General features: G+C 45.5%; 1 protein-coding gene across 1 annotated transcript in view; it reads left to right on the forward strand.

Annotated features, from left to right (window-relative positions):
* ITIH5 (inter-alpha-trypsin inhibitor heavy chain 5) overlaps positions 1 to 22,244 on the forward strand; it is a 137,812-nt gene that overhangs the window by 11,999 nt on the left and 103,569 nt on the right. The window contains exons 2-3 of the mRNA XM_033958849.1: positions 6,266 to 6,310; positions 20,725 to 20,888. Of these exons, the coding sequence (XP_033814740.1) occupies positions 6,266 to 6,310; positions 20,725 to 20,888 (209 nt within the window). The remainder of the gene's footprint in view (positions 1 to 6,265; positions 6,311 to 20,724; positions 20,889 to 22,244) is intronic.

A 22,244-nucleotide genomic window follows, 5' to 3' on the forward strand; every position in this document is an offset into this window, starting at 1 on the left:
ATCTTCTGTGTTCATCCCACACTTCTTTGAACTCAGTCACAGTTTTACTCTCAACCACCTCTCTCGGGAGCGCATTCCAGGCATCCACCACCCTCTCCGTAAAGTAGAATTTCCTAACATTGCCCCTGAATCTACCACCCCTCAACCTCAAATTATGTCCTCTGGTTTTACCATTTTCCTTTCTCTGGAAAAGATTTTGTTCTACGTTAATACCCTTCAAGTATTTGAACGTCTGAATCATATCTCCCCTGTCTCTCCTTTCCTCTAGTCTAGGGTATACATATTCAGGGCTTCCAGTCTCTCCTCATACGTCTTCTGGCGCAAGCCTCCTATCATTCAAAACTAAGGGGTCCTTTTATTAAGGCGTGCTAACCGATTTAATAAAAGGACCCCTAAATAAATAAATAAAATCAGAAATTAAATAGTATTATAGAATACTGTCCCTTTTTGTGCCTAACTGCCATCATTTGGATGCAAGCATTTACATCATCTTTTGGCAGGCAAAAGTCCTCGCACCCAAAATTAGGTTCCAAGTGTGCGCTAAGCTAGCTAAAGGTCGCTCTGTACCTAAGTCCGGCAGCCCTTCGTGTGTTGCATGCACACGTTTCTAGCCAGGAGAACTCAGAAAGAGCAGGAAAAGTCCCAGCGCCTCAAGCAGATTAGTGCAGAAACTCAGTGGTTACCTAGGGGTTGATCATTTTTAACACCCTCCAATATAAAAAAAATATATTTTTTAGCAATTTTATTTAAACTTATATCCTGTCCTCCCGAGAGAGCTCAGAACGGGTTACAGTTTTAACATTCACCGTGTTAACAATATAACATTACATAGGGTTACAACCTCTCTAACCCCACGCCATCGCTGTGGTGCAAACAAAATAAGCAAAAAAGACTTTTCCTCTTTGTTAGATCCCAGTTCACACTTGCTGTCTAACACCAGTTCTGGCAGGATACACATTTCAAATCTGACATATTGTAATCACAAAATAGAAAATGCAATCATTTTTTTCTACCTTTTATTGTCTGGTCACTTTATTATTCAAATCATGTTTGTCCCAGGCTCTGGTTTCTGTTTGTCTTATGTTAACTCACTCACCAGGGTCTCCAGCCCATCTGATGTTTTCTTCTTTCTCTGTTCTTACCATCCATCTTCCATATCTGTACCTTCCCTTCTACTGCCATATCCAACATTTGTTCCTTTTCCACTGTCTACCATCTCTCTCTCCCTGCATTATGCCCTGGGTCAAACCTCTCTATTCCCCTCCATGCAGCATCTCTCCCTTCCTTCCCTCCATTATGATGTGCAACATTTCATTCTCTTGCCCCATGTACCATTTCTCCCTGTCCTCCACCCTATGTCCAACATTTCTCCTTCTCTCTTCTCCATGGATGTCTCCCTCCCCTCCACCATTTACAGGATTTCTCTCTCTCACCCCTTTCTACCTCTCTTTGTTCCATCTCCCTTCCTCTTCTCTAGCCCATGTCCAACAATTCTTCCTCTCTCCTCCCATGTGTAACAGCTTTCCATCCCTCCCTCCAATCCCCCCTCTAGAGCAGTTTTTCATCCCTCCCTCCTATCCTCTTGTGCAGCACCTCCAGACCTGACCGAATCCCCCACCCCCACCATGAGATTTGACATTCCTTTGGGCCTCTAACGGCGGCAGCAGTGCCAAATAGGCTACTTGTGGCCTGCTCTGCCAGGGCTTCTCTCTGACTCATCATCAGTGACATGGCAGAGGGAAGGCCCCAGCAGGCCGGGCCACAAGAAGCCTGTTCACCGCCACTACTGCTGTTGTTTTAGAAGGCAGCCCCGGAGGTATGTGAGTTCTCTGGCTTCGGGCCTTCCTCGCTGCCGGACCTGCCTACTTCATGCTTCTACTACTACTACTACTACTACTACTTGTTATTATTTCTAAAGCGCTGAAAGGCGTACACAACACTGTACATTTTAACATACAATAGACATTCCCTGCTCAGAAGAGCTTACAATCTAATTTAGACAGGACATTTCGGAGTTGGGGAGATTATGGTAAAGGAAATGATACAGTGGGTCAAGGTATCTGACGGCAGTGAGTGGGAGTTAAGAGTTGAAAGCAAAAAAGTGGGCCTTTAGCTTGGATTTGAACACTGCCAGGGAGGGAGCATGACGTACTGATTCAGGCAGCCTGTTCCAGGCATACGGCGCCGCAAGAAAGAAGGGACGGAGTCTGGAGTTGGCAGTGGAAGAGAAGGGTACAGATAGGAGGGGCTTGCCCAATGAGCGAAGATCACGGGGAGGAGCATAGGGGGAGATAAGTAAAGAGAGATATGGGGGGGCGGGGCTTCAGAGCGAACGCACTGACAGGACCCGCCAGACAGGAAGGACCGACACCGGCAGAGCAGCGAAGTTCCCGGACTATGACGCCAACCCCGGGAGCATCCCCTCATGGTCTGCACCAAGGGCGGACCGCCCCTCCCCCCTTTGGTACGCCACTGCACGCACTTTGACTTCAAGAATTCTTCTCTGGTCCAAGCGTCTTGCTTGACCCCTGAAGAAGGTGTTTTATCGCCAAAACACTGGCTATGTTGGGTTGCCCCTCATCAGGGTGTTTATCTACTGTTTTATCTGATCTCACCGGCGGAAGCATCTTTCTGGTCCTCCTCTTTTGATTGGACTTGATACACATATTTCTGACACGAGTATGAAAACTTCGCTGATCCTGCTTCTGCTGAAGGAATTACTTTACCAGCTAAGAAATTTCTCAAGACGAGCTGGATCCAGAAATGACCTTTTACTCGGTTTATTTTCCTAGTGTAGGTGGAGCAGTGGTTTGAACTACAGCCTCAGCACCCTGAGGTTGTGGGTTCAAATCCCTCGCTGCTCCTTGTGACCCTGGGCAAGTCACTTAATCCCCTCATTGCCCCAGGTACACTAGATAGAGTTTGAGCCCACCGGAACAGAGAGGGAAATCCGATAAAGTACTGGAATGTAAACCGCCCGAGGATATAAGTGGTATATAAATAATTTAATTTTTTAATTGTAATAGATTAGTGCCTCAGAAGAATACTTTTCCTGATTTATTTTGCTTTTGATACAGGATACCATTTTCTTGCCCGTTGATGTGGGCTTGATACTCGCCCTCTCTTCTGTTAAACAGCGCTAGCAGTTTCTAGCGCAGAGAGCCGCAATGAGTGGCCCACACGGCTCCCGACGCTCATAGGAACTCTGTGAGCGTCGGGAGCTGCGCGGGACCTTCAGCGCAGTTCCCCACGTTAGAAACTGCTAACGCCGTTGAACAGAAGAGGGGGCGAGTTGAAACTTATGGTTATAACTTAGTTGTTCTATAATTTTACCTTTTGAATTCTTTCAGTTTTCTTCTATTTACTTGAAAATGTGTAATAAAAGAAAGACCCAAAGCATTTCATTATTGACTTGTGAAAAGCACATACAAAAATCACTCCTTCCCAGACCTCCAGTGAGAAAGGCAAAGGAGCCTACTGTTGCTACAGTATATATGAAGAAACGTACAAATCCACACGTTTAGAAACACTGGCTTATTAGCATAGGGAGCGGCTACTGCTTGCCCTTCAGTTAACACCGTCTCTCTCAGCCCTCTCGCTGAATGAGGCATACACTCAGTCTCTCTGCTGTTACCTGGTTTTGAAGCAGTTCACCCGGTTAGATCAGATACCCCCCCTCCATTACAAACGCGTAGCGTGGGTTTTAGCGCTGGCGGTCTCGGAAGTAGACATCCTGCTGCTTTAGCTTGCGAGCATTCTTGTTTTGCTTCACGCTGTGTGTCCTGTCTGCTTTTCTTGGCTAAGCTCTAGGGAGCAGGGACTATTCATTATGGAGCCATATCTAGAAGGGGAGCTAAGGTCATGCGCCAAAAACCCGACCACTAGGATTGTATTCTATTACAACATCTGGACGCCCAGATTCCGATATAGAATAAACTCACCCTTTTTATAAAGCCGTAGCGCGGTTTTTAGCGCCGGCCGTGGCAGTGTTAGCTTCGACGTTCGTAGAATTCCTATGAGCACTGGAGCTGTTACTGCCGTGGCCGGCGCTAAAAACCGCACTACGGTTTTGTAAAAGGGGGGGGGGGGGGTGAGAGTATAAGTTGGCGCCGGAAATGTAAGCCAGGGTTTTCCGGGTCTACATTTCTGGCGCCTATCTTTTTCGTGAATCTTGCCTACGTAGGCACTTTTGGCTGCCTAGCGCCACTTCTGGCGTCATCCATGCCCATAGTGGCGTTCAACAGCCTAAAGCTCCTATGTAGGCATAGGCGGGAGCGGGGGAGGGGCAGTCTGCCTTGGGCCTGGTCTCGATAGGGGCGCTGGTACCCATCCTCCTGTCCGTCCCCCCCTGCTTCTTCCCAACCCCCCCTGCCGCATGCAGGTGCCCCTTCCCTCCCCTCGTACCTTTTTCATTTTCCATTGCGCAAGCAGCGTAACGAACTCTGACCTCACCAGGAAGTGACATCAGAGGGATAGCCGGCACGACACGGGCAGCAAGTTCGTGATGTTTCTCCAGTCTGGAATGGAAAATTAAAAAGGGACGGGGGCGCGGCAGGGGGGACCGGGAAGAGGGGAGGGGAGGGGCACCACTTACCCTCGCTTTGCCACTGCGTAGGCGTGATTCTAGCACATAATATTTAGACGTCAGTAGATGCTTTAACGGTGCCATTTTTTTTGCCGTTTTAAACTGTGTTTGTTACTTAACTTAGGCATCGTTTCTAGAACGTTCCCCCTTAGGCGCCACAACTTACCGAATTATGAAAGTTTAATTCCTAAGTACAGTTGCGTGCAGTTACTTCTGTTGCAGCGCTACAAGTTACACGTTGAATTGTGATGTACTATTTAGAATTAGGGGAGGGGGTATCTCCGCAGTGCTGCCTACATCTGCCATACAAGTGCTGTTCATGTGCCGTACAAGGGTTAATCCATTCTTTTTTTTTTTTTTTTTTTTATTATTTGCTTTTCTATACAGTTCTCCCAGGGGAGCTCAGAATGATTTACATGAATTTATTCAGGTCCTCAAGCATTTTCCCCTGTCTGTCCCGGCGGGCTCACAATCTAGCTAATGTACCTGGGGCAATGGGGGGATTAAGTGACTTGTTCAAGGTCACAAGGAGCAGCGTGGGTTTGAACCCACAACCTCAGGGTGCTGAGGCTGTAGCTTTAACCACTGCACTACTCTAGAAATCAAAATATAGTAAAAGTGAGACAAGTGTAGGACAAAGAAGCCATTGTGACATCACTGATGAGGTCGGCTCTTATTGGTGGAATGAGGCATTATGATGTCACAATACCAGCCCTGGTTATCAGAGGCTGAAACTTTTCAAACGATTTATTCAGGGGAGCCCAGAACAGTTTACATGAATTTATTCAGATACTCAATCATCTTTCCCTTTCTGTCCTGGTGGGCTCACAATCTATCTAATGTACCTGGGGCAATGGGGGGATTAAGTGACTTGCCCAAGTTCACGAGGAGAAGCGTGATTTTGAACCCACAACCTCTGGGTACTGAGGCTTTAGCTTTAACCACTGCACCACTCTAGAAATCAAAATATAGTAAAAGTGAGACAAGTGTAGGACAAAGAAGCCATTGTGACATCACCGATGAGGTTGGCTCTTATTGGTGGAATGAGGCATTATGACATCACAATACCAGCTCTGGTTATCAGAGGCTAAAACTTTTCACATTATTTATTACTGTTCTCCCAAGGGAGCTCAGAACGGTTTATATGAATTTATTCAGGTCCTCAAGCATTTTCCCCTGTCTGTCCCGGCGGTCTCACAATCTGTCTAATGTACCTGGGGCAATGGGGGGGATTAAGTGACTTGCCCAGGGTCACAAGGAGCAGCGTGGGATTGAACCCACAACCTCAGGGTGCTGAGGCTGTAGCTTTAACCATTGCGCCACTCTAGAAATCGAAATGTAGTAAAAGTCTAAGACAATCAAGCCATTGTGACATCACTGATGAGGCTGGCTCTTATTGGTGGAATGAGGCATTATGATGTCACAATGCCAGCTCTGGTAATCAGAGGCTGAAACTCTTCACACTATTTATTCAGGGGAGCTCAGAACAGTTTACATGAATTTATTCAGGTATTCAAGCATTTTCCCCTGTTTGTCCCATCCAGACAATTACAGGAATAAAAGCCAGAGGTATAAAGGCACGAAGTTGGTGGCACCAGATGGGTTTTACATGGCAAATAGCACAGTAAAATGGTATTTTTAAAAGAAAGAATGCTGATGGCTGTTTCTTGGACTCTGCAGGTGGGCCGGCGAGTTGCTCGACAGGCGTACTTTCAGCAGCGCCGGGTATGTATAATTCAAGGTGGAAAACCGCACCTGTGGGTTTTTCATCATCTTTCTGGCATGAAGCCTTTCAGTACGACTCCTGTTCTTGTTTTAATTCCAGCAGATGTTAATTTAATCAATCCATAATTTGCATGTCTGTCCCTCCCCCTAACCTTTCCTTTACCTGAGGTCTCTGTCGCGCATGATGTTTGTTGCATATGGGATAGTAAAATACAAGAATTGTTTAATATGTATAACTATATACTTTTGGGGTCCCCACCCCCAGCTTGGCACTCCAGGCAGTCACCCTTCTTGCCTACTGATATAACCATGGCACTCCTGGCCATTTACTTTGTCTTCATCTGCACAATCCTTCAACAGTTATGATTTTATATTTAAATCTTTTAATTAAAGTATCAAAAGGGACAATACAGCTGTTTATAAATCACGAATAGAGCCTTCCATTTCGATCTGGTGTTGGTACAACCTTCCCAAAGATTCAGTTGCCTGTGTTTTCACATTATCTGAGAAGATAATTGGATTGTCTTTCAGAAATGTATTAAGAAGAAAATCAACACCGTGTAGTGGATGAACAGAAAAAACGAGTGTCTATTAAATGTTGGAAATGTTCCTTGATGCCAGCAATGATGGATGAATCTGTTGCAGTAACAGTAAGATGCTTGACCAGCTGGGCACATGATGGAAGGACGTTGCAGATGTAGGAGGCTGATCAGCAGACAAGATTCTTGTTTCCACAGCAAAGACAGACAAGACACAAAGGATGTCATTTAACAAAAAGCATCTTCGGTTTTTTTAATCATTGAATTCAGATGTCTAAGATGTGTTTTAACGTATAGATACCAATATTTTTAAGATGCTGTTCCATCTAGTTGGAACAGCCTGTTTACGGCTAGTCTCCATCCCTATGGGTTCTGTCCACATCTCTGCCCCATGATTATCTATGCGTACTTATTGACGTGTCATTCTCTACTAGCCGTTCCTTGCTCATGAATCCAAGCATTCTTCGAGATTTCTCTGTCACCTTTTCTACTTGCTTGGCCACCTTACGATTAGATACAATCACACCCATGTCTTGCTCCTCTTTCATTCATAGAAGTACTTCACCCCCCCTTACTCAATCAGGTTTTTGCAGTCCCAATCATGACCCTGCATAATTTAACATTAAATCTTAACTGGCAAACTCTAGACCATTCTTCAAGCTTCGTTAGGTCCATCCTCATATTATTCATGCCATCAGGGGTATTCGCCCTACTGCAGACTTAGGTATCATCCACAAAGAGACAATCCTTACCAGAGAGCCCTTCTGAAATATCTTCTGTCCTGGCTTATAAAAATGTTAAAAAGTGCTGGACCAAGACCAGATCCTGGTCTTGGTCCACTGATAGCGTACCACTACATTTTGTCGCCTTCCACTCCACCAGTTTCTGATCCAGTCAGTCACTTTAGGGCCCATACGGAGAGCACTCAGTTTGTTTATAAGTTGTCTACATGGAACAGTGTCAAAAGCTTTCCAAACATTTAAATAGTAAGATAGTAAAAGACAGCAAAAGAAAACCCGAATGGTCCATCCAGTTTGCCCAACTTTACCCGCTCTATAAATTAATCATTTAATTTAAATGGTCCTTTTTCTTAGATATTCTCTGGGCCACAAACCCAGAGCTGTGCCCCGGCAGTGTGCTTAGATTCTATCTTCTAGAGTCTCCGTCAAAGCTCACTCCAACCCATTGAAGCCTCCATAGCCCGTCTTCAATTGAATGACCATAAAAGGGACGCAGACCGTGCAAGTCTGCCTTAGTTCTCCAATATATATCATTATTTTCAGATTCGAGATCCTCTGTGTTCATCCCACGCTTGTTGTCACCTTTTTCTTCTCTACCACCTCTCTCGGGAGCGCATTCCACGCATCCATCACCCTCTCCGTAAAGAAGAATTTCCTTACATTGCTCTTGAGTCTACCACCCCTCAACTTCAAATTATGTCCAATGGTTTTACCATTTTCCTTTCTCTGGAATAGATTTTGTTGTACGTTAATACATTAATACACTACATCTAGTGCTCTCCCTTGATGTGACTGTCTGGTCAACAAATCAAAGATGCCTCAGCATTTATCTTAAGGACCACCCAGTGCTCAACTTACACAGATAATAAAGGAACGTAAGCACTGCATATTTACTGCTTTTAGGACTCAGGAAGTTCCCAGGTATGGCCCCATGTGCCAGGTTTGGGCATTCCTCACTCAGAATCTTTCCAAGAGCTGGCCTAAAAGAGACAGGGGGGGAAGCCACTGCTTGTCCTGGATTGGTAGCCTGGAATATTGCTACTCTTTGATATTCTGGAGTGTTGGTACTGTTTGGGTTTCTGCCAGGTTTTTGTGACCTGGATTGGCCACTATGGAAATAGGGAACTGGGCTAGATGGACCATTGGTCTGACCCAGTAAGGCTGTTCTTATAGGTGGATGTGGCAAGACCTTTTAAATGTTTGTGCTCTAGACCAGTGATTCCCAACCCTGTCCTGGAGGAACATCAGGCCAATCGGGTTTTCAGGCTAGCCCTAATGAATATGCATGAGAGAGATTTGCATATGATGGAAGTGATAGGCATGCAAATTTGCTTCATGCATATTCATTAGGGCTAGCCTGAAAACCCAATTGGCCTGGTGTTCCTCCAGGACAGGGTTGGGAACCACTGCTCTAGACACATGCCTGGCTTTCCCTGTGCTTTAATCTAGCCATGGCTGTGTTCCTGTATCATACATGGCCATAGAACAGAGTGAAAGAGTGAATTTCTCCCTGATTCAGCAGCAGCGAAACAGGGATTCCCTGTCAGGCTAGAGTGCTTGCAGCAGTTTAATGAATTACAAAAGATGTTTGCAAGAAACAGATATGTTTTCAAGTGTGTGGTGCCTATTTCAGCATTTGTTATAGTGTGGAATTGACTGCAGCGGCATCGGAATTGTACGTGTGTGATAGAAGTTGCACAATTCATGCGTGGGACAGCTTTTTGATGATTTCAGTTAGCTCTGGAACGCGTTGCCAGAGGTTGTGGTAAGAACGGATAGCGTAGCTGGTTTTAAGAGAAGTTTGGACAAGTTCCTGGAGGAAAAGTCCATATAGCCTGTTATCGAGAAAGACATGGGGGAAGCCACTGCTTGCCCTGGATTGGTAGCATGAAATGTTGCTACTCTTTGGGGTTCTAGAATCTTGTTACTCTCTGGGATTCTGGAATCTTGCTATTCTTTGGGATTCTATATGGAATGTTGTTACTCTTTGGAATTCTAGAATCTTGTTACTCTTTGGGATTCTGGAATCTTGCTATTCTTTGGGATTCTGTATGGAATGTTGCTACTCTTTGGGGTTCCAGAATCTTGTTACTCTCTGGGATTCTGGAATCTTGCTATTCTTTGGGATTCTGTATGGAATGTTGCTACTCTTTGGGGTTCCAGAATCTTGTTACTCTCTGGGATTCCGGAATCTTGCTATTCTTTGGGATTCTGTATGGAATGTTGCTACTCTTTGGGGTTCCAGAATCTTGTTACTCTCTGGGATTCCGGAATCTTGCTATTCTTTGGGATTCTGTATGGAATGTTGCTACTCTTTGGAATTCTAGAATCTTGTTACTCTTTGGGATTCCGGAATCTTGCTATTCTTTGGGATTCTGTATGGAATGTTGCTACTATTTGGGGTTCTAGAATCTTGTTATGTTTGGGATTCCGGAATCTTGCTATTCTTTGGGATTCTGTATGCTACTCTTTGGGTTTTGGCCAGGTACTAGTGACCTGGATTGGCCACTGTGAGAACGGGCTATTGGGCATGATGGACCATTGGTCTGACCCAGTACGGCTATTCATATGTTCTTATGTTTTTTAGACCTATGATGTTGGGGAACTGTTTTAGGCCCAATTAAAGTACCATGAATATATGATACTGACTGAAGTCTTTTTTTCTCCACTTTTGTGCATTGCTAAAGGTAGTGTTAATCTATTTCATTTAAGTGTTTTAAGGTTTTCTGTGTTCCTTAAAACCCTAGTTCATCTCCCTGGGTAGCAGGGTACACCCCAGAGGAGGTGCAGACAGGAATTTGTACAGTTATCTGCATCAAAGGCGCTAGAACAAAAGTCCTTTTGAGGTCAGCCACTTTGGAATTCCTTTAGCTTATTCCAACATCCATCCCGTCTTCATGTTTGCTATCGAATCACTTTAAGGTCTGTAATAAGATCTGTTTGCACATCTGTATTTCGGAATGGAAGGCAATAAAATTGCGTAAACCTCTGTGGGGAATACAGGGGAAAGGCAAAGTTTAGGAAGAGGCAGAGAGCCCTGCGACTTCTCGGGAATTTAGAGAAAAATCCTCGGAACACTGTTTCACATTTTTGTCAAGAGTTTGCTTAAAGGTTCCGTAATCTGCTCTTCCCTGAGGAATGTGGGAAACTTTTATGCCAAAAATAAATAAATGTTTGACTGACGATGCTCCTTTAGCCACAAGGCGAGGAAAAGGATTGTTGAGGTTTTTTAGAAATCCTTTTTTTTTGTGAAATTGATCCTTATTAAAGATGAAGGATAGACAGTGCTGGAAATACACACACACACCTGTTAGGAGGGGCAGACAGACAGACAGACACCTGTTAGGAGGGGAGACACGCACACACACACCTGTCAGAAAGGACAGACACACACACACCTGTCAGGAGGGGTAGACAGACAGACAGACACCTGTTAGGAGGGGAGACACACACACACATGCACACACACACACACACTGTCAGGAGGGACAGACACACACACACCTCTTAGGAGGGGCGGGCAGACAGACAGACACCTGTTAGGAGGGGCAGACACACCCACACTTGTCAGGAGGGACAGACAGACAGACACCTGTTAGGAGGGGTACACACACACACACACACACACACACTCACAAACATATACAGTAAAGAGGAGCAGACACACACACCTGTCAGGAGGGGCAGACAGACAAACACACACCTGTTAGGAGGGGCAGACAAACAGACAGACACCTGTCAGGAGGGGCAGAGACTTGAGGGTGCACCCTGTCTCATATTACACCCAATTTAAAATTCACCTTCCCAGGAATTCCTTTGTTTCTTAGTAATGAACTACTTATTCCCTATAGCCTCAACTCAACAAAATCTTCTCCATATTCTCTTCTGCTGTGAGGTAGAGTTTAAGACAGCTTGTTGTGTCTCGTGCTTTAAAGAGTTGCCCTGTTGCTTTGGAGTAACTTCTCCTCCATATTAGACTGGAGACCTCCCTTCATAAATTTAAGCAGACACTAAGGGACCGATTCTACAAACTGCATCCCGATTGTAGGCGGCAGTAGGCATCCTACCACCATCTCACCAGCCAATTGGAATGTGCGTCTTAAAAAATGGATGTGTCGAATGACGCCTATATTGTGAGCATCTGTCTTGCCCCTTTGAAGACGCATAGGGACACTTACGAATGCCCAAGGCCGGTATGGTGGTGGTTTCCACCGGAAGTGTCCGGAAGCGTCCCTATGCATCTCCTTAGGTGCGAGACAGATGCCTTAAATGAAAGCCTGTAAAATACTGGGCTGTATTTAAGGCATCTGTTAGAAAAAAAAAAGAAAAAGATGAGATTCTCTAAAAGATGCCAATGCGTGATTGACATGTGAGATTGGCGTCCTTTAGAGAATCAGGCCCTAAAAACAAACCGCCCGATATTCAAAGTGATTGTACTGGACAGGAGAGACTTCTGCTTGGCTAAATCACATGTGGCCACCTAACTGCCAAATATTCAGCAGCATTTCAGTGGGCAGTGCCAGTGAATAAAGGCACTCGCTGGGTATGTTTGAAGTGGGCATGTCAGGGAAGGCACTGAACAATCTGTTTTAGACAAATGATTCTCTAATTCTTCATATACCGCCCTCTCAATAATCTTCGTCAAAACTGGAAACAATGCCACTGGGCAAAAATTAGTGAGATGGCCACAAACCAAAGAAGGCTTCTTAAGCTTAGGGCTGGTCAAAGCCACCTTTAATTCCTCAACGAAGCACCTAACTACTAATAGAAACAGGATGGCAGATAAAGGCCAAATGGCCCATCTAGTCTGCCCATCCGCAGTAACCATTCTCTCTTTCTCTCTCTGAGAGATCCCACATGCCTGTCCCAGGCCCTCTTGAATTCAGACACAGTCTCTGTGTCCACCACTTCCTCCGTGAGACTGTTCCACATATCTACCACCCTTTCTGTAAAAAAGTATTTCCTTAGATAACTCCGGAACCTATCACCTCTTAACTTCATCCTATGCCCTCTCATTCCGGAGCTTCCTTTCCCAAATGAAAGAGACTCGACTCGTGCATTTACATTACGTAGGTATTTAAACGTCTCTATCATATCTCCCCTCTCCCGCCTTTCCACCAAAGTATACAGATTGAGATTTGTCCCCATATGCCTTATCACGAAGACCACACACCATTTTAGTAGCCTTCCTCTGGACCAACTCCATCCTTTTTATATCTTTTTGAAGGTGCGGCCTCCAGAATTGTACACAATATTCTAAATGAGGTCTCACCAGAGTCTTATACAGGGGCATCAATACCTCCTTTTTCCTACTGGCCATAGCTCTCCATATGCAACCTAGCATCTTTCTAGCTTTCGCCGTCATCTTTTCAACCTGTTTGGCCACCTTAAGATCATCACATACGATCCCACCCAAGTCCCGCTCTTCTGTCGTGCACATAAGCTCTTCACTCCTTAATCTGTACCGTTCCCTCTGGTTTTTGCAGCCCAAATGCATGACCTTACATTTCTTAGCATTAAATTTTAGCTGCCAAATTTCAGACTATTCTTCCTTTTATCCTCCCCTAACAAGTTTGACAAGTTTATACGTTTCAAGATAGAAACATAGAAACATAGAAGATGACGGCAGAAAAGGGCTACAGCCCATCAAGTCTGCCCACTCTGCTTACCCACCCCTGTCTATGCCCTAATGACCCAATTTCTTTATCTTGACCCTCGTAGGGATCCCACATGGGTATCCCATTTATTCTTAAAGTCTGGCACGCTGTCTGCCTCGATCACCTGCACTGGAAGCTTGTTCCAATGATCAACCACTCTCTCTGTGAAGAAATACTTTCTGGTGTCGCCATGAAATTTTCCGCCCCTGAGTTTGAGCGGGTGCCCTCTTGTGGCCGAGGGTCCCTTGAGAAAGAAAATATCATCTTCCACTTCGACACGTCCCGTGAGGTACTTAAATGTTTCGATCATGTCTCCCCTCTCCCTACGTTCCTCGAGAGTGTAGAGCTGCAATTTGTTCAGTCTCTCTTCGTACGAGAGACCCTTGAGCCCCGAGATCATCCTGATGGCCGTCCGTTGAACCGATTCAATTCTGCGCACATCTTTACTGTAATGTGGCCTCCAGAATTGCACACAGTACTCCAGATGTGATCTCACCATGGCCCTGTACAACGGCATTATGACTTCAGGCTTTCGGCTAACGAAACTTCTATTGATACAACCCAATATCTGCCTTGCCTTAGATGAAGCCTTCTCCACTTGATTGGCAGTTTTCATGTCTGCACTGATGATTACTCCTAAATCTCGTTCTGCTGAAGTCCTAGTTAAAGTTTCTCCGTTCAAGAAGTACGTCCTGCATGGATTTCCGCTTCCGACGTGCATGACCTTACATTTCTTAGCATTGAAGCCTAGCTGCCAGGTTGAGGACCAACTTTCCAATGTAAGCAGGTCCTGCGCCATATAATTCTGTAAACTGCATTCACTTACTATATTACATAGTTTGGCGTCATCGGCGAATAGTGTTATTTTACCTTGAAGCCCTTGAGTCAGATCCCCTATGAATATGTTGAAAAGGAGTGGACCCAGGACCGAGCCCTGCGGCACTCCACTGGTCACCTCCGATGTTTTAGAGAGGGTACCATTAACCACCACCCTCTGAAGTCTGCCAATCATTGACTCAGCCAATCATTGACCCATGCAGTTAGTGTCTCTCCTAACCCCATCGATTCCATCTTGCTTAGCAGCCTGCGGTGTGGGACACTGTCAAAAGCTTTACTGAAGTCCAGGTACACAACGTCCAAAGACTCTCCCAAGTCCAACTTTCTTGTTACCCAGTCAAAGAAGCTGATGAGATTGGATTGGCAGGACCTACCCTTGGTGAATCCATGCTGACTGGGATCCCGAAGATTCCCTTCATTCAAGATCATGTCCAATTTGCTTTTAATTAGTGTTTCCATGAGTTTGCACACTATTGATGTGAGACTCACCGGTCTATAATTCGCAGCCTCTGCCCTGCAACCCTTTTTATGCAGAGGAACGACATTAGCTAATTTCCAGTCCAGGGGAACTTTCCCCTTACTTAGGGAGAGATTGAATAGCTCAGCCAACGGTTTCGCCAGGACATCGCTCAATTCTCTGAGCACTCTTGGGTGCAAATTGTCTGGTCCCATGGCTTTGTTCACCTTGAGTCTTGCCAGTTCACTGTAAACTTCACCTGGTGTGAACTCAATATTCTGAAACGGGTCTTCTGTGCTTTGTGTTGCCTTCAACTGCGGACTGTGTCCCGGTGCCTCACAGGTGAAGACTGAGCAGAAGTATTCATTCAGTAGTTCGGCTTTATCGGAATCTGCTTCCACGTAACTTCCGTCCGGTCTTCTAAGGCGTACTATCCCGCCTGTGTTCCTTTTTCTGTCACTAATATACCTGAAGAAGGATTTGTCCCCCTTTTTAATGTTTTTTGCCAGAATTTCTTCCACTCGAAGTTTTGCCTCCCTAACTGCCATTTTGACCGCTGTAGACCTGGTCCTATATTCTACTTTTGCCTCTCTTTTCTCCGTGCGCTTGTAGGAGAGAAATGCTTTTTTCTTCTCCTTAATGAGGTGCGAGATCTCCACGGTGAACCATTGGGGTTTATTGTTTCTTTGTCGTTTATTTACTGATTTTATGAAGCGGCTAGTTGCTTCATGTATGGTTGATTTCAGTGTTAACCACTTAGCTTCTACATCATCGGTCTCCGCTTGGTCCTGTAGCGTCCGATGGACAAAATCTCCCATGCGTGCGAAGTCTGTGTCCCGGAAATTGAGTACCTTTGTTTTCGTGTTTGATCTAGGGAAGCCTTTCCTAAGTTTGAACCATACTATGTTGTGGTCGCTGGAGGCTAGCGTATCTCCTACTGAGACCTCTGAGACGCTTTCCCCGTTGGCGAGTACCAGGTCGAGGATCGCCTGGGCCCTAGTGGGCTCCGTTACCATTTGTTTGAGATGTGCTCCCTTTATGGAGGTTAAGAACCTCCTGCTACCGCTGGTTGTCACTGAAAATGAGTTCCAGTCTGCATCAGGCATATTGAAGTCCCCTAGCAGTACAGCTTCTCCTCGTAGAGTGATATTCTCTATGTCTTCAATTAATTCTGCGTCCATGTCTTCCAGTTGTCTTGGGGGTCTGTATACCACACCTAGATACAGGCATTTTTCTCTGCCTCTTGCCAGGTTTAACCAGAGGGACTCCCCGGTGTACTTGACATCTGTGATCCTGGTGGTTTTGATGTTCTCTTTAATGTATAGAGCTACCCCCCCTCCTAACCTGCCCTCTCTGTCCTGACGAAGTAGATTGTAGCCCGGTATAGCCATATCCCACCCATGTGAGTCCGTGAACCAAGTTTCAGATATTGCCACCACATCTAGGTCGGCATTCCTTATTTCAGCCTCCAATTCTAGAATTTTGTTACCTAAACTGTGTGCATTGACATACATGGCCCTCCATATCTTGTGTTTGCTAAGTCCCTGTGAGGCGTATCCTACCCGAGTCGGTGTGACTCCCAAAGAACTGTTTGCAATGTGGGTACTTACCTTGGACATGGAAGCGGAGTTTCGACTCACCTCATCAGGATAATTCCTTTCTGCACTAATATGTGAATGGGTACCCTCCCCCGACTTACCTAGTTTAAAGCCCTGTGAAGCAGGCGGGCTAGTCGGTGTCCGAAGACGTTCTTACCCCTACTGGTGCCTATTTTTACATTGTAAATTGCTTAGAAAAGTGCCAACCAATGTCACCACGGGCAGAACCTCAGCCTAGTCAAATGCCTGACTCGATTCCCTGAATAAGTCTGAGCTACAGATGTGCACCGTGCAGAACCTATGCTGTCCAAGTGAGAAAGGGCCATTTTTTTATACTGAACACAAACACACGTGTGGTGATAACATTGCTTTATCAAAGGGAGGCTTAAGGTATGGGTTGTATCCGAAGAAGCTTCGTCAGCTGGAAGACCGAAGTTATAATGCCGTTGTACAGATCCATGGTGAGACCTCATCTGAAATATTGTGTACAATTCTGGAGACCGCACTATCAAAAAGATGTGCAGAGAATGGAGTCGGTTCAGCGAATGGCCACCAGGATGGTCTCAGGACTCAAGGATCTCCCGTTTGAGGAACGGCTGGGTAAGTTGCAGTTATATTCACTCGAGGAACGTAGAGAGAGGGGGTACATGATTGAGACGTTCAAATATCTCACGGGCCGTATTGAGGTAGAAGACGATATCTTTTTTTCTCAAAGGACCTACGAGACAAGAGGACATCCATTGAAACTCAGGGGTGGGAGATTTCATAGTGACACCAGGAAGTACTTCTTCACCGAAAGGGTGGTTGACCATTGGAATAGTCTTCCACTGCAGGTAATTCAGGCCAGCAGCACGCTGGACTTTAAGAGAAAATGGGATAAGCATATGGGATCACTTCAGGGAAGAATTTAGGGGGTGGGTCATTAGAGTGGGCAGACTTGTTGGGCCGTGGCCCTTTTCTGCCGTCATCTTCTATGCTTCTATGTATTTATTTATCGTTTATCAAAACTTGATATGCCGCCTTAGTTGCAACACAATTCAAAGCGGTGAGCAATAAAAACAAATTTAAAAAATAAAAACGGAACGTCATTAGTTATAGGACAGAATCACTCATCCACACCAAAGAACACAAGTTTTATACAAACAAAGTCCTGCATAACTAACATGTGTTCGCCATTACTTCTGCTTCAAATCTACATTTTTTTTTTTTTTGGGGGGTGGGGTTTGTGTAGAAAAAGCTCTCTCAAAAAGAAAAAGTTTTTACAAATACACAAAACCAAACTGCACGAGCAGTTTTTAGCGCAGAGAGCCGCGCTGAATGGTCTGCGCTGCTCCCGACGCTCAAAGGAACTCTATAAGCGTCGGGAGCAGCGCGGGTCATTCAGCGCAGCTCACCACGCTACACACTGCTAGGGCATTTTGATAGAAGAGGTAGAGAATGACACGGGGAAAAAATCTGTCCCCGTCACCGCCCTGTCACCGGCCCACCATCCTCTGCACCGCCCCGTCACCGCCGATCCCTTCACCGCCCCGTCACCGTCACCACCATCCCTTTCACCGCCCCGTCACCGCCACTGCCATCCCATTCACCGCCCCGTCACCGTCCCCGCTGCATCCATATAAGCCTTTTTCCTTTCACTCCCTCCTTCCAATTTGAGCCGGGAACACTAGCGATCGCACGGTCCCCATGGCCACTACCTGCCTGCCCGGTCGATCCTGGTGTTTGGCCGGCTCTCTCCCTTCTCCTCACCTTGGTTTGTGGGTTTTCTTTTTCGGCAACCTGCGCGCTTTCCCAGGGAGCCGCACACGCGCGGCTGCTCAGTGTTCGATCTTCTGCTCTGCTGCAACTTCCTGTTTCCGGTTGCGTCAGAGCAGAAGATCGAGGCTGAGCAGCGGCGGGTGTGCGCGGCTCTCTGGTAGCGTGCGGGTCGCCGAGGAGGAGGATCTGCGGACTGGGGTGAGGAGAGGGGAGAGAGCTGGCTGGACACTGGAATCGATTGGGCGGGCGGGTGTGAGCTGCGGGGACCGCGCGATCCTTCATGCCTCACTGTGGGGGACAAGACCATTCACCGCCCCGCGGGCGGTGAATGGCTTTGTCCCCGTCGCCGCAGCGACTGCTAGTTTTCTTCCCCGTTTTTGGCGGGTGACCCGCGGCTAAAATGCGGTGGCCGCGGGTAAACCGCCACCGTGTCATTCTCTAAGAAGAGGCTCTTAGTGGAAGAGGCTTCCAAGCGTAAATTTGAAGGGAACGAATTCCATAATAAGAAAGCTTTATATCCCATCATCCACCAATCTAACACTGGCCGAGGTAGTAACAGCTCTGATGCTCTGAGAATTCCTATAAGTGTCGGAGCTGTTATCGCCGCGGCCGGCACTAAAAAACCACGCTATGGTTTTGTAAAAGAGGGGATAAGTGGTGTAGTTCACGTACTTTATAAATTTCCTGTCCTTTTTTCGTTCTCTCTTCTTTTCTATACTTTATTGTAGTTTACCTCCAGTCCTTTTGAACCGTTAGTCAGTTTTGTCTTTGTCAACACGTAATTTTGTATCCCCTGATTTGAGAATATTTTGTATAATCGCTTGGTATCGCGATAGGCGATGAATCAAATTACCATTAAACGTGAAACTTGAAAATTGGAACGGGTTTTACGAAGCAGCGGTAGAGGTTCAAAGTGCGCTAAACCACCGGATGCGCTAGCCACTACCGTCTCCTCTTGAGCAGGCGGTAAGTTTTTCGGCTAGCGCAGGGGTTAGCTCGTGATTCAACGTCGCACGCGTTAAAGCCGCTACTGCGGCTTCGTTAAAGGAGCCCTTAGAGTAGGGTTACCACATTTTCGTTAAATAAAATCCGGACTCGTGCCCCCCCCCAGGCCCACCCAGTTCCGCCCACATCACTCCAGCCCCGCCCCCCCTCAATCTGTTCTCGTCGGTCGGGCATCTGCACATGCGTGGATGCCCTCCTGACGCGGTCCCAAAGAAAAATCTTTTCAAAACCTGGACAAAGTGCCGGGTTTTGAAAAGCCATCCGGACGCCCAGACATACCCTCTAAAAAGGAGGACATGTCTGGGTAAACCCTAACTTACAACCTCTTTTTTTCAAGCCAAATACTATGGGCCGGTGAGGAAAATGCACCATAGCCCATAGGGATTGAATGGGTTTCGGTACATTTGCCAAGCGGCACTCACTACTGTGGCTTGATTAAAGAGGTCTTTAGAGTAGAAGACTTTTACTGAAGATTTGTTGCATCCCTGGATTTTGTTTTCTTTTGACATCTGGCCCAGCTGTGATCTGATGAATTGCTTTCTCAAACTAAGATGATCTGATTTTGTCTGCATTTCAACTATGGACTTGCTGGTCCAGTTGCTCAGGAACAAGAAGAAATACAAGTCCAGAGATGGAATGGGTTAAATCCTGGACCAGCTTAGCCTGATGCTCTTGGCATGGAGCCACCTGGTCACCTTAATCTAGGGCTTCCCAAACCTGTCCTGGTGACATCACAGACAGTTGGGTTTTCAGGATACCCACAACGAAGACCTTGTATAATCAAATCTTCCTGATAAATATTAATTGCTAATGTCTTGAAAGGTTGACTGGCTCTGGGATCATTTGAGCAGGTCTAGGAAGCCCAGCCTCATTGAATCAGAGCTAATTGATTATCTTATTTTAACATTAGTAGAATGTTGATGTCTTTCAATTACTCCGAATGTTTCTAGCACCAACTGGATCAGCTTGTAACACATATTTAAGGATTAATTCAATTTATGTTTCTCAAGCATGAAGACTTGATCTAGTTTCAAGTTTATTATATAATTTGATTAATCGCCTATTCCAAATTCTAGGCAATGTACAAATAAATAAAAATTACAGAATTAGGGGAAACAGACATAACTAACACAGAAAGACTAAATCTACTAAACATAATAAAAAACCCAACTTATACAGACATATTAAAACATGCTGTGAGTTCTCGTAGTCTCTCGAGACTACGGCGGGAGCTCAAGGCAGCCATTTCCTATTGGCGATCTACATGGGGCAGGAGCGTGGGAAGATCACTCCTGCCCCGAAAGCCTGCTAGACCACCAGGTAAGGCCGGGATGCCAGGGGGAAGGTGGGAGAGAGGCGGGAACATGATAAAATATAGAGTCCCCCTCCCCCCCCAAAAAAATCGCGAATTTGTGAAACCGCGAGTGAGGAAACTGCGAATGGGGAGGGGGAAGTGTAGTTTCAACTCTCTAACAATCTTTCTGGACAACTTAACATGCATCCTTCTTTTTTCTTCCCCTTTCCCCCCATACCTTCATTCACACCATCCATTCACCACATACCCTCACTCCCATCCTCATGCCATTTTCCACCGGTCATTGCAGTGACCATAAGAACTATTATACAGTCAACTCAAAATCAAGAGAGAGATTTCTCACTGTGTGATGATTGTCTTTGGGTATCGTCTTTCTTTCAAGTAACTGGAGCATCTTCAGCTGAGGTACTTGAGTATGAAACGGACAGACTTGCCTTACTACTGTGTTAGAAGAATGAGTGATGTTTATAGCTGCTCCTAGTATTACATTCCTATCTCTGTCCCTCAGGAAATCAAGCCAGTTATGGCAGAGTTCACAGTGAAGTCCACCATAATCTCCCGCTATGCCTTCACCGCAGTTTCTTGCTCTATGGTGAACCGGGGTTCAGAGGCAAAAGAAGGAACATTTCAGATGCAGATTCCAGCCACCGCATTCATCTCAAACTTTACTATGTAAGTAACAGTGAAGACTGAGGAGAACACAAATGGAAAACGTGCAGAGGATTAAAATACATAGGTTAATATGTTATGTACAGAGATAGAGGAACAGATGAATAAGTTGAGTTAGCCACCCAATAAGAGCATAAGAATTGCCATACTGGGACAGACCGAAGGTCCATCAAGCCAAGTATCCCGTTTCTAATACTGGCCAACCCAGGTCCCAAGTACCTGGCAGAAACCCAAATAGTAGTAACATTCCAGAGCTAAGATTGTGATGTCATAAAGCCTGATTCCACCAATGCCTAGGAGCCAACCTCATCAGTGATGTCACAATGGCTTGATTGTCCTATACTTGGCTCACATAAGAGCATAAGAATAGCCAAAATGGGACAGACCACAGGTCCATCAAGCCCAGTATCCTCTTTCCAACAGTGGCCAGCCCAGGTCCGAAGAACCTAACTAAATCCCAAGTAGTAAAACAGATTCTATGCTGCTTATCCTAGGAATAAGCAGTGGATTTCCCCAAGCCATCTCAATAATGGCCTATGGACTTCTCTTTTAGGAAATTAGCCAAACCTTTTTTAAACCCTGCTAAGCTAACTGATTTCACCACATTCTCTAGCATCGAATTCTAGAGTTTAATTTCACATTGCGTGAAGAAATGTTTTCTCCTGTTTGTTTTAAATCTACTACTTAGTAGCTTCATCACATGCCCCCCAGTATTTTTGGAAAGAGTGAACAAGCGATTCACATCTACCCTTTCCACTCCACTCACTCTTTCTTTGGAAAATATGCTTAATACATATGGAGCAATGTGATAAACATGGCCTTAAAATGAGATCTGGTGGAACATCGAAAGGGAAGAAGGAATGGTATGTTTGAAGGTCACAATTCCATCTCAAGAGTCAATATGTTCCACCAATAAAATCAATGCGACATTTGACAATTTATGCCTAAAGAAGGTGGGGAAAGGAAGTTTAATGCTGTGAGGTAGTGTGAAATATTGAGTAGATAAATTCAATTTTGTATCCGAGTTGTGTAATCCTCCCTGTGAATGTTGTATGCGCAAGACCATACTGAGCCAGAAATTCGCCCAATGCAACACACCACCTAGAACTCCTATCTCGCTCACTGCATCACAGTTAAGCAGGGAAGAATTTGGATAGGACAAAATTTTGGAGGGCCCCCCCCTAGCCTTACACAGAGCTTGCTAAAGACCTGTATGGGTGTGTGTGTGTAAGAAAAGGTTATAAAATACACAGTCCATGTGTTATTTTCAACAAGCTCAAAGACTTTTTGTTACAAGAACAATATATCTTCATATAACGTGTAATTAAACTCTAGAATTCATTGCTGGAGAATGTGGTG

The sequence above is a fragment of the Geotrypetes seraphini genome, chromosome 9 (assembly GCF_902459505.1).
Source record: "Geotrypetes seraphini chromosome 9, aGeoSer1.1, whole genome shotgun sequence".
In the NCBI taxonomy this organism is placed as follows: Eukaryota; Metazoa; Chordata; class Amphibia; order Gymnophiona; family Dermophiidae; genus Geotrypetes; species Geotrypetes seraphini.